Source organism: Cebus imitator, unplaced genomic scaffold (assembly GCF_001604975.1).
Source record: "Cebus imitator isolate Cc_AM_T3 unplaced genomic scaffold, Cebus_imitator-1.0 Scaffold21, whole genome shotgun sequence".
NCBI lineage: Eukaryota > Metazoa > Chordata > Mammalia > Primates > Cebidae > Cebus > Cebus imitator.
In genome coordinates this window covers 6,661,755-6,673,996 of record NW_016107336.1, presented here as the reverse complement: position 1 = coordinate 6,673,996, position 12,242 = coordinate 6,661,755, and the positions used below count along the sequence as shown (strand labels likewise).

General features: G+C 40.0%; 1 protein-coding gene across 1 annotated transcript in view; it reads left to right on the top strand.

The window, feature by feature from the left end:
* The window catches only part of GADL1 (glutamate decarboxylase like 1), a 158,741-nt gene that overhangs the window by 20,001 nt on the left and 126,498 nt on the right, over window positions 1-12,242 (top strand). Inside the window, exon 2 of the mRNA XM_017521671.2 lies at window positions 10,924-11,096. Within this exon, the coding sequence (XP_017377160.1) occupies window positions 10,924-11,096 (173 nt within the window). The remainder of the gene's footprint in view (window positions 1-10,923; window positions 11,097-12,242) is intronic.

Here is a 12,242-nt window from a genome sequence, read left to right as displayed (position 1 = left end):
TGCAGTTATATATTTGCTTCTGTTATGCCCCACTACAACTAGAAAAGCTACTGGAGAAGATAGAATTATTACTCAGGTGGCTTGTGTCAATGGCTCGCATTATATTTTTTTTTTTACAGCACTGCCCTGGACTCTTTTTGCTATGACTGCACTCTATAAACTGAATTCGAGCATCCAGAAGTTACATGGGAAGGGTGTTAAAGAGGAGAAAAAAAACAGCATATTTATTTTCTGACAGTAACTGGTTGACCTTCAAATTTTGGAAAACAGTGTAGATAAATGAGAGACTCTGAAGATCGAGAGAGGATACGTAGCAAGGTGTGTCTAGTTGGTTTTAGTTTTCATCAGCTGGAAATGGCTCCAGAATCCAAGCTACTCAGAGTATTCATTATGGCTCTCTAGTTTCACAGAGCACAGAATGACTCTTGCTCACCAAGAGGGGGAGTTTATTGATAGTATCTTACAAATCTCACAGAATTAGAGAGAAGTAATTAGGTCTCGAATAAGACAGGAACCAAGGTTGACTCTGCAGATCTGGAAAACTTAGAACTTGGAGATACCCACAAAAGGGTCTTAACTGACGGTATTACCAAGACCATATTCTATGGGAAGGGTGGTTCTACTTGATATGCTAGTTAGGCCAAAAATGCCCTTTGGTAAACATGCAAACTCAAAACAGTCCTTCTCTTTACTCAGCCTTAAATGGCAGAAAACACGGAAGTTACCATTAAAGCAATGATACCTGGTATTTTAACAATGTATATTGATAAGGAAAGGATGAAGGGTAAGAAATGACCAACGGCAAATGCCAACAAACTTTGGTGACAGTGGGTAAAGAAGAGGAGGAGGAAGAGACAGTGAGCACAACTCCCGAGGAAAACACTGCTCTGTGGCACAGTAGCTACTGCTGAGCCACATTAAAGCATAGGATCAAGTTCCCCAACCTGGCACTGAGGACAGGGATAAAACTTACTGAATGGGTATGCCAGGTCCAGTTTCTTTCGTGGAGCCCAATTTCATAAGTTTTTTCAAGCTTAATTTGTACCCATCATAGAAGTTCAAAAGATGTAGAAATAGGTTGGTGGGTGGAGGTGGTTTAGAGAGCTGCCTTATCGATACGGCAAGCTGAGATGTGTAACAGCAAGACATCATGCCCCATATCAAGTAATGTTTGCGCAATAGGAATAAATGTCTGAAAAATCTACTCTCCTGAAAAGATTAGGTTATCTAATCCTGGCCTTGTGCCCAGTGAAAGAAAAATTACTGAAATTAGAGTGAGTAGGGTTTATGGTATACTATGTATTTATTGGCTCTTGGTAGAGCACTTTCAGCTATTTTCCTGGCTGTTTAAGAGACTCCCTTCTGAGGAGCACGTTCTCTCGGAAGCTGGATGGTTTTATGAATCTGGCTCTTTGGTTCACGGGGGTGCCTTGGTGTTTCAGTAGCATCAGAATTATCTAACTGGTATCAGATTCTAACAATGTAATCTCGTATCATAAAACTCTGGGTAATGGGAACATGTTATGTCCCAGAAATATTACTGTTCATCTGTGCTCTGCGAGAAGGGAGCTGATGCACAAAGTGATTTTCTCCCATCTTATTTTCTGTTGCCTTATACCCAATGATCATTTTTAGAACAGACTTAACTGGAGGATAGAAAAGCTGTCTATCCATGAACAATTGTAGAGCTCTTTACAAAGATACAGGATACCTGGCTCAAATTCAGTAACAGGATTGTAGGGGAGCATATCAAATGTAAACCTACCATTCTGTCTACTATTTAGTTCATGTCCTCCCTCTCCCTGGCCTGGATTATCGCCATCATCTCTCAGTTCTTGGTTTCCCACCTAAACCCTACACCAGTCCCCACTTTATCTAAGACAGTTTTCTTATCCCATCAACAGCTTTCAGTGACCTACTGCTCACTCAGTAACATCTGAACTCCTCAGTTCCTACTGAAGTCCCTGCAAGGTTGGTCTCTCTGCCTCCTTCTCAAAAGCTCCTTCCCTCATTTACAGACTGGTTCCTGGACACACACACACACACACACACACACACACACTTTTCTGCCTTAGTTCACGTTGCTTTTTCTGTCATGAATGTCCACATCATGACACTTGCTTCTATGTCATGACCAATTCCTATGAAGTGGTCAAAATGTTGATCTTATGCCCCAGCATTCCCCAGATCAGTGTAGGGGGTCCATCAGCCACCATCCAAGCTCATTGTTCGGGCCTCAAACCTGAGAATTTAAATTCTTTTTCTTTCTTGACTCCTACATCCAATTTATAAGCAAGCCCTTTAGGCTTTAGCAATTAAATGTCTCCCAAGTTGCAGCATCTGCATTTTCTCTACCACCCAGACCAAAGTTCCCATTACCTACTGCCCAGACTTCCACAGTAGTGACCTAAGCAGTCTCCCAATTTCCACTTCTATCTTTTGACAGTTCCTTCTCTATATGGTATCCAGAGTAATCTTCCATAAATGAAAGCCAGTTCATGTTACTCCTCTGTTTAAAACTTTAAGTGGCTTCCTGTTGGTTTTAGAGTAAAATATGACCTTGCCTGATCTGCTCCCGGTCCCCGTTTCCGAATCGTTTCCCACTTCCTATCCCTTGCCCTCAAACTTGGGCCACACTTGTCTGTTTCCGCATCTTAAAGAGGCCATTGTATTGATTGTTTGCATTTTCTGTTCCTTCTCCCTGGACCATTCTCTTTCCGTATCATTTTGTGTCTGGCTCCTTCTCTTTTACAACTCGATTCAGATTCTCCTGTTCAAAAACAGCTTTTCCTAATCATATCTACAATAGCTCCTGGTCCTTATTCTGTCAAGGCATTCAGGTATTTCCTTTGGAACATTTATCAGAGTCTGCATTATTATAATTTATGTTTGTCTAATTACACATGTTATGCACCCCAAATAAATGTAAATTTTTCAGGTTCATTGCTCAACCTTGAATGTCTCACAGAGTTCTATATATAACAGGCACTAAATGTAAGCGGAATGGCTGGATGGAGGTCTGCCTCAAATGCCACCTCTTCCAGAAGGACTTTCTGCTTCTCACATTCAGAAGCAATCCTCTTCTCTGGAATTTCAGTGTGTGTTTTGTCTGACCTCACATACTTTATGCCTTTTGGTTAGGATTTCAAGTATTCATAAACATGTCTAATTTCCCTTATTGTATTTCGGGGTTACCATCTGTCTCTATTTAGGCTTGAAGTTTTCTATAGTGCCTGCCCTAACATCTTACATGTAGTAGCAATTCAATAAATATTTTATGAATATTTTCATGAAAGTATGAATAAGAGAAGCATCTACTCACTGTGGATTTCAGCTAAGGAGAATTTGACCCCAAATGAGACTAAAATGATTAAAATTCTGTCTTGCTCTTCCTTTAAAAAAAAAAGATTGGATACTCATCTCTAGCTGACAAAGTTGTAAGCATAGTTTCCCGTTTACTCCTTTGAATTCACGTTTGCAGATTGCACTGTGGAAATGGTTCAATCTCGAAGCTTTATGATTCTATCAAATCACAGGGCTAGATCCAGAGACTAAGTTGCCACATTTGTTGCCATTACCCAGAGCTTCAGTGCTTCTGTCCCCACTGCTTTGTATTATTATTTCTTAATACTTATTTCCCATAGTCTTCTTCCTTGTAGCTTGTTCATAGTTACCCTCTCATTGGCATGTCATTTTTAAGGCAACTAAAGTTCCTTTAAAACCAGCGTGAAATTCAAAAGTGAGGCAAACGACCTGTGAAGCTGATGTGCCAGATACATCAACTCAATTAGGCATCCCTTCTTTTGAGCTTAGAAGAAATACCTGACTTAGAAAACTCCAGGACAGAAAATATCTTCAGTGTTTTACATCTCAATTTTCCTTTTCCCTGGCTTCCTAAATATTCTCTCCAGACTTAACTCGAGAACAGAGACTTTGTGGTTTACTTCTGTATCCACAGGTACTAGGCTGGGTGCTTGACACATAGCAGGCTTTTACTAAAACTACCCCAGCTCTTTTCCCAAGCTTTGCTCCTCAGCCTGTCTTGGACTGGCCTACCGGATTTCCTAAGTACTGACCCTCCTACCTCCCTTGGTCCCAGTGTCTGCACTAACTTTCTGAAGAGCTCCTTGTCCTCCCCAACTAGATGGGTGGATTCACCTTTGATTCACCATTTCTCATTTTCTGTCCTTTGAAAGCAAAGGTTTTTTCTATTGCTAATTTACTCTTAACAATTAAAGAGTCTCGGATGGGAAACTTGGCTTTTACTGGCAAACTTTCCTACAAAACCCTAAGACTGCTAATTATAACTTCTACCTGAGCCAACAGTGTAATGTAGTGCCAAAAGAGTTCATACAGACTAAGCCTCATTAACAGTCATCATTTATTGAGTTCTTTACACTGTCTCTGGCACTTTGTTCAGTACCCTGTACCCAATCCACATTTGACCCTTTCAATGACTCATAGCTGTTTTCCCCATTTGCCAGATAAGAAATAGGGATCACACAGAAGTGAAATAACATGAGTAAGGTCACAGCAGCAGTTAGAATTTGGGCCAGGATTTAAAGCGTAGGCTTTGGAATCCACTCTGGTGTCAATATAACCTTTATTAATGAAATCATGGTGACCAGAGGATGGGAAAAATTAATTCACTATGTTGAGAGTCGGCGAGATCACACCTGGAATTGTGTGTGAGGCCTCATTTTATAAGATAAAAGCAACTTGGTCCAGACTATGGACCACAGACTATCAGAAACCACTGGAAAAATGAGAGCAGTTTTAACTGACAAAATAAAGTTGATAAAAGTCTTCACATATTTGGATTATAGTCCTGTGGAAGAACAATTACACGTACTTTACTCACTTACTATAAAAGCCCATGGACATGACACAAATGCATATTTGGAGTCACTTTCAAGATAAGTTTTGTGACCATTGAGAAAGTGACAAGGTGGGAGTCCTGAGCAAGTGCCAATGGAGTTGTTACTTGAGAAGTGATGAAATTTTAAAATTATTTATTACTGCAGATGTTCAAAGAGAAGGCAGGTCTTTAATTCTGAAATCTTCCCAACACCTCAACGTCTATAACCATAACCCTTAATTTCAAATGTCTACATTGTTTACATTCACAACATTTTATTGGTGTCTTCCACGTGGCACTACTTGACACCTGTTATCTATGGCCATTATTCAGGACTTTGAGGCTATCCATGATCCGAGGACAGTATTTTGTCTTGCTGTCATTAGCTCCCTAATGATGCCTTATCAACGGTAGACACCCATAAAGCAGAATCTCATTGATCCTTCATAGAACCTCAGTAAATATTTAATACTCAGTAAAAATTTACCTCAGTTTCACTACTCACTGGTTCTGTGACCTTGGGCAAGGCAATTCAACCCAATTAAACCCTCTCTGTCTCAATTTCTCTCTTCTGAAAAACTCAGTAACTAGAGTTGGTTACAATTACATTTGTGAAACCTGTAAAACTTTCAGACCAAGGCCTGGGACATAGTAAGTACCGTAGATATATCTTGTAATTTTTCAGCTCTGAACTTCAGTGATTGATGCATATTTGTTCAGATAAATACATACTTATTGAAGGATGAAAGAGGGGCTAGACAACTAAAGATCTGAAGTTTTGGAAGGACTTTAGAGGTCACCCAGAATAGTGATTCCCATATCCACTGCATGTTAGTGTATTTCAGTATTAGTATAAATTGAAGTACTTGCTGACATTTTAGATCCTAGGCTCCATGTAGAATCCTTTTGGGCAGAATTCCAGGATTCTGAATCTTCATTAATTTTCCCAGGAATTTTTCAGAAGCTAGCAGAGTACTTTCCTCAGATGGACTCCAATTTTATAGATGAGGAAACTGAGGCACAGAGAGGTTGCATCATTTCAGGATCAGAGAACTTGGGAGTGATCAAGTGGGACTAGAAGTCAGCTCTCCTCATGTCTAGGCCACGGGTTGTGGAGGGAATTATTGGATTGTGTGAATAGGTTAGAGGAGATGACTTCCAAAGTAAAGATACAGTCAAGCCAGTCAGTCCTCTGAGGTATCAAGCACCAGTTGCTGAACTGTTTCTGGAATGGTCAGCAAGATGAGACATGGCTCTTTTTTTCTGTATGTTTATAACCTGGTATAAGAAATAAAACTCCTACACAGGTAAGCACAGTGCAAGGTGGAAAGAAATAAGGCAGAAGTTCTGGGCAGCTGCCTACCGCCCAGTATGGGCTGAAATACTCAGCTACCATCTTGTGGTCTGAACATTGTGGACGAAGTTCTGCTCTTCTCACAGGGAACCCTCCACCACTGGTCCTCTCTTCCTGCCCCTCCAGAGGGGATAACTCACCAGCCACTTGGTCTAGAGTTTTATTACCCTGGTCATTCAATAAATCTGAGAATAATTCTCTCTATTGTCACAGCTTACCATTCCATGCAAGTTTCCTTTGTGCATTTTATTATTGTTTTTGAGACACAGTCTCACTGTTTTGCCTAGTCTGAAGTGCAGTGGTATGATCTTGGCACACTGCAACCTCCACCTCCCACATTCAAGTGATTCTTGTGCCTTAGTCTCCCAAGTAGCTGGGACTACAGGCACATGCCACCATGCCCAGCTAATTTTTATTTTTTTTGGTAGAGACGAGGTTTCCTCATGTTGGTCAGGCTGGTGTGAAACTCCTGGCCACAAGTGATCTGCCTTCCTCGGCCTCCCAAAGTGCTGAGATTGATGTTAAATGCCACTGGGTACACTGGCTCACAAGCATTTAATAGATACTGTTGTGACCTAGTACTATCAGCTAACTTTTATTTACTTCACATCAGGTACCAGGCACTTTAAGGCTTTGTCTGTATTAATTCATTTAATTCTGTGCCAAAGGAAGAGCTGTCTCTCAGAACCTAAAATACTATTTGAAGCCGAATTGTTAATCAAGGGACAGGCATAGACCTCTCTGAACAAAGTAGAAGTTGATCCTATACAGAATTTTGGAAGCTATGGAGGGGAGGGACTTGGTAAAAATGCAGAAGTTAGAGTCTTTAGGAATTGACTGGCTTTCTAATTTGAAAGTGTGGTTTTTGGAGTGAGACTGTGGTCCATGGACCGACTTTTAGGAGTCAAATGACTACCATAAAGAAAAGAGCACAGAGAGTGGCTCTAGTAAGAATGGAGAGAGAGGAGAGGAGAGGAAAGGATCTTTCGGGCATGATTTCCTTTACTAATACAGAGAACAGAAACCCAGGTTTGCCTTGCTGACTGTTCACGGGGTTCTCTCAGCCTCCACTGTCTCTTCTCTACCCCATTAACTGTGTTCTATGTCGATTGCTTTCCCTGCCAAAGGTTTTTCCTTAGTCAGGTCCTGTCTCCTTGCTGTGCTATCAATTCAGAAAGGCATACAGACAACCTGCAATTACATCTCAGAGGAGGACGACGTTATCACTGGTTGAAGGAACCGAGAAGAGCTTCATTTAATAATCAAAAAATGTTCATCTAACTCCTACGAACGGCCAGGCAGTTTCTGGGTACTATGGAAATAACAGTGAAACCAACAGACACAAACTCATGCTCTCAGAGCTTAACCTTTATTGGAGAGACAGATATTTAAAAATATATATATTAACTTACATGGGTATTGGATGTCCCGTGGTTGTCACTGCTCTGGAGTCAAAGCAGAGGAAGTAGTGCAGAGTGGTGGCTGCAGCTTTATATGTGGTGGTCAAGGAAAGCCTCCCTAAGAAACTGATGTTTAAGAATCAGAATGGTGAAAAGACCACAGATGATAGAGCTGCGTGAGCTTAGACAGTAACGAGATGAGGTCTGAGGTCCATGAGATAATGGGGAAATGGGCCTTAGAGGTTATTAGAAGGACATTAGCTTTTAGTCTCATGAGGAGTCATGTAATCGACTTGTTTTTCAAGGAAGCATACGAGCTACTGTGGAAACAGTCCTCAGAGAATGAGGGGCAAGGGTGGAGGAAAGTGGTTAGTTACTAGCACAGTAACTAGCATTTGATGGTGGTTTGAACTAAGGTGGTAAAAGTGGGTTGATGAAAAGCAGTCATATTCTAGATATATTCTTCATGGAAGCTCTTCTAACTGAAGGACTTCATTAAGAGCCACTATAAACTCTAGCAGTTCTGAAAATTCTGAATATGCATCCTTGGGAGACCACACCTTGACCTATTATAGAATATCCAGAGAGCCTTTTCTGACCTGGGAAAATGCTGGGGGAGAAATAGGCATATTATCACATCTGTCCATAGAAATAAACTATACCTATCAAAGACGACGCATAATCTAGACCCAATTCCGTATGGATTTTTATGGTATTTTCTCCTAGATAATTGTGTGAATTATGGGGATTTTTTTAATTCGTTGGTGTGAAGACAGTGATAATTTAAATTTCACTGCTATTCTGGTTACGAGTGGGTGTTGACATTTTTTATCGTGCGTGTATGTGTGTGACACACACTCACAGAAGTGGGTAAAAGACTGAGCAGGGTATAGAGCTGCTATTCCCTGGGCAATAAAAGCTTGAAATCCTACTAATGAGGTTAAAAAAAACCTTAGCTTTTTCTGTGTGCTTAATAGCACTGCCTACTCACATAACTAGAGTTCCTGGAATAATTGCCCTCTTTCTTACTCTATTTTTAGGACCCGAAAAATTTGGGAGGAGAGGAAAGTGCCTTCAGGTGCAGAGCATTTCCATCTAAAAGCTCAATTCTAGGGCTGCAGCATTTGGCCCTAAACCATGTTAAATGTTTCCTTTCATGTGAAAGTGAAGGATGGAACTAGCATTCATCATGGGAGCTCTGAATGGCTTCTCTTTCAGTGAGAGGACAAGAGACTGATCCTTTGCTGCAGATTCCCTCTTTCCCAAATTGGGGGATCTTCCTGTGACATTTTTATCTGGTGCTTTCCTGGACACCATTTGTGTTTGCCTGTAACAGAAGGGTTTGTGAAGCCATAGAATTTTAGCAGACCGTTTAACTTTGAGGTGGAGATGAAGTCTAAGGTATGATAGATGTTAGTATTTTAGAGCCCTCAGAGTAGAAATGTTTGAAATACATATTTAGAAGGGTTTTTGTAGACCATCAGAATATTTAAGATGGATTCAAAATAGAAGGCACTGTGTGAGGTGCAGTGTTTCTGTAACTTTCAACAATTTGGTGAACACACATGAGGAGGAGAAACATACTGATTAGAAAGAAAATGGGATTGATTCAAAGCTTGTGCTAGAAATTGGTTGAATACCTGGATTGAGTTGCCAGAATTATTTCTGAGGAGGGCTATTTTGGGTAGGCAGTAACCTTTCTTCTCAGATATAGATTTTCATGTTGACTTGTAACATTTAAGCAATGGTCTGCATGTACAGTCTTCAACGGGCTCAGTCCCATCCTTTTGCCTGTGCTTAAACTACAAGGTAGAAACGTTTAAAAGCATTTAATATGGGTTTACACAAACCATTGTGCCGCTTTCTGTCCTCTATCGCTCTCTTCAGAAAATGGCCGAAAAATTAGTTAGGGGCTCTCAGGGACAAAGCAGTATCTGTAATATAGAGGAACATTTAAACAGACTTAAATCATGAAATTAAGATTAGTGACTTGTTTATATTGCTGCTGCTTTTTAAGGAATGGTTAAAAGGGAAAATATGATATCCCTAACAAATGTGAGAGAGGGAGGGAGAAAGTGTATGTACGTGTCTGCGTTCGTGAAACAGACGTGGGCTTCTGTTTACGAAGATTTTTGTACATGCATTTGAAAGGTGACTGCAAGAATGAGTAAAATGGGTTGCATTTACATTTCTTGTGCTCCTCCACACTCCCTGATGCTAAACAAGATGCTGCAAGAATGGAAAATAGAACTTTGTGTAAATTTTGTAATCTAGTTCATAGAGGAATTGGCCAACAGCTACATACACCTAAAGGAAGAGGGAACATACATTTGGAGAAACATTCGTGTGTACCAATTCAAGAAAGCAGCTAGCTCTCTGCCTTTGAAGATTTCAATGTTCACTTTGTTGAAGGTGACCAGGTGATCCCTCTTAGATGCTTCCATAATTCAGATACATCAAATACATAATGGATCTTTATAAAATTCAGTTTGTTCTTTCAATCTGGATATGCATTGTCTCTTCCTTGAGAAAATAATTTGGGTAAGGAGAGGTGCTATTTTCTCTCTGCCCAAAGCTTCATCCTAGGGCTTGGAAATGCCAAGGAATTTGTACAAGGAAATAAAGCTAAAAGCTAGCTACCTTAATTATGGGATTTGTCTACTCAATGTACCAGATTCTGAAAGTTAAAACTATAGTATTTATATTTTAAGGGGATACGTACAGCATAGAGGTGGTGTTAGTTCTAGAATAAATCTGAAGGGCTTTTTCCTCACCCTTTTCTCTAAATGCCTAACTCCTCTTCCTCCATCTCAAACTCTTCTGTGGTAGAGTGATGACTGTCTGAGGAAAGGATTAGATGGAAATCATTTGATTATTCGTGCATGTGTAGGAATGCCAATGAATATTTGCTCTTAGGGGTAGTTCCTTTCTTTAGTTATGGAAAACATTTTTCAACTTCAAACGCCATCTATCATGGAAAATGGTATATGTGAATGGTACCTTTCCTCATCAGATCTGCAATTGTACTGATTGAGGGGTCATATACTCCATGACTAACTCAGCCCAGTACAGAGGAACTTATATAATAAGGTAGATTTACTTAATCCATAAATTACGAGCTTTCTAAAATTTTCCTTAACTCTATCATACCATTGTGTGCCATAAGAAATTGTCAGCCCAACACCTCAAATGATGCCTTCATGTATTAAAAGATGTGCCATTTGAAGCTGGGATAGTGATGCATTTGTCCCCTGTGCTTTGTTATGTGACGTAATTAGGTTATATCTCAAACACAGTTTGTATGTTTCCAGGAGATACTGATCAACAAGAGATGATTCCAAGTAAGAAGAGTGCTGTTCTTGTGGATGGGGTTGTGCTGAATGGCCCTATGACAGACGCGAAAGCAGGAGAAAAATTTGTTGAAGAGGCCTGTAGGCTAATAATGGAAGAGGTGGTTTTGAAGGCTACAGATGTCAATGAGAAGGTAAAAATTAAAACCTGTAAGAAACTGCAGAAATGGGAAAGCTGGATTTTCCCCAAATCAGTATGGCTGAATATAAGGGGAATGGGAAGGTCAAGTTTTAATTTCCTCTATACCTTTGTCTCAAAAGGACATCCAAATACAAAGCGTCGGCCTTCCAGGCAACGTCTGCTTTCCTTGAAGGGTTGATTCCTTCCTCTTCTAGTCATCATTCACGGGAAGATTGGCTGAGAGTCTGGAGTTTAATCACATGAGGCTATGAAGCACAGGGATGAAACTCCCTGCCCTAGGAAATAACGTAGCTAAGTAACCTGCTAATCTGACTTGTGCACTCTCTAATGCCCTTTGCTCCCAATTTTCTAGTGCACACTCTATGTTGCTCATGAAAATCAAGCAAAAGATAGAAAAGGATGTGGCAACATTTTAAATTTATCTTGAGGTTCAATCAGGAGCTTGTCTGAATTTAGCCTAGAAATATTAGACGGTTAAGTCCAACTCCTTTTCTGGTACCAGCTACTGGTTGTAGATTTCAAATTCAGGCTCAAATTCAATTCAAATTGATATAAGAACTGCTGCCTATGGCATCTACTCTTAAGAGTACTTAGTATTTTCTAGGGACTAACTTCTTATGTATTTAATCCTTTCAAAAACACTAAAAGACAGTTACTATTTATTACCCCCATTTAAGAGCTGGGAAAGAAAGTCAGGCACAAAGAGGTCAAATATCCCGCCCAAGGTTATACACAAGTAAGCATCAGAGCTGGGACTAAAATCCAGCCAGTCTCACTTCACAATCTGTGCTTTTAAATACTCCATATGCCTCTTAAAAATTACTGAATTATCCTTTATCACATTGGTTTTCATGTTGGAGTTCGATTATCAACAAATGGATGTAAGCAAGAGATTTTTATTCCAGTTATATTAGTTAGAAATAAATACCTTTAAAATATGAGGTGATTTATTCTGCATTTTTGACCACATGCCTGTGGGAAACTGAATAGGAAAAGAGATTGATGCATGAACTTGGAATAGTTATGTTCAAGGCAAAATCCTGATGGTGTTTCTTATTCATCCAGAGAGTATAATTACGTAATTTCTGGTCTTCTCTGCACTTGTGAGATACTTTGGACCTGCTTTACTTTGCAGTAC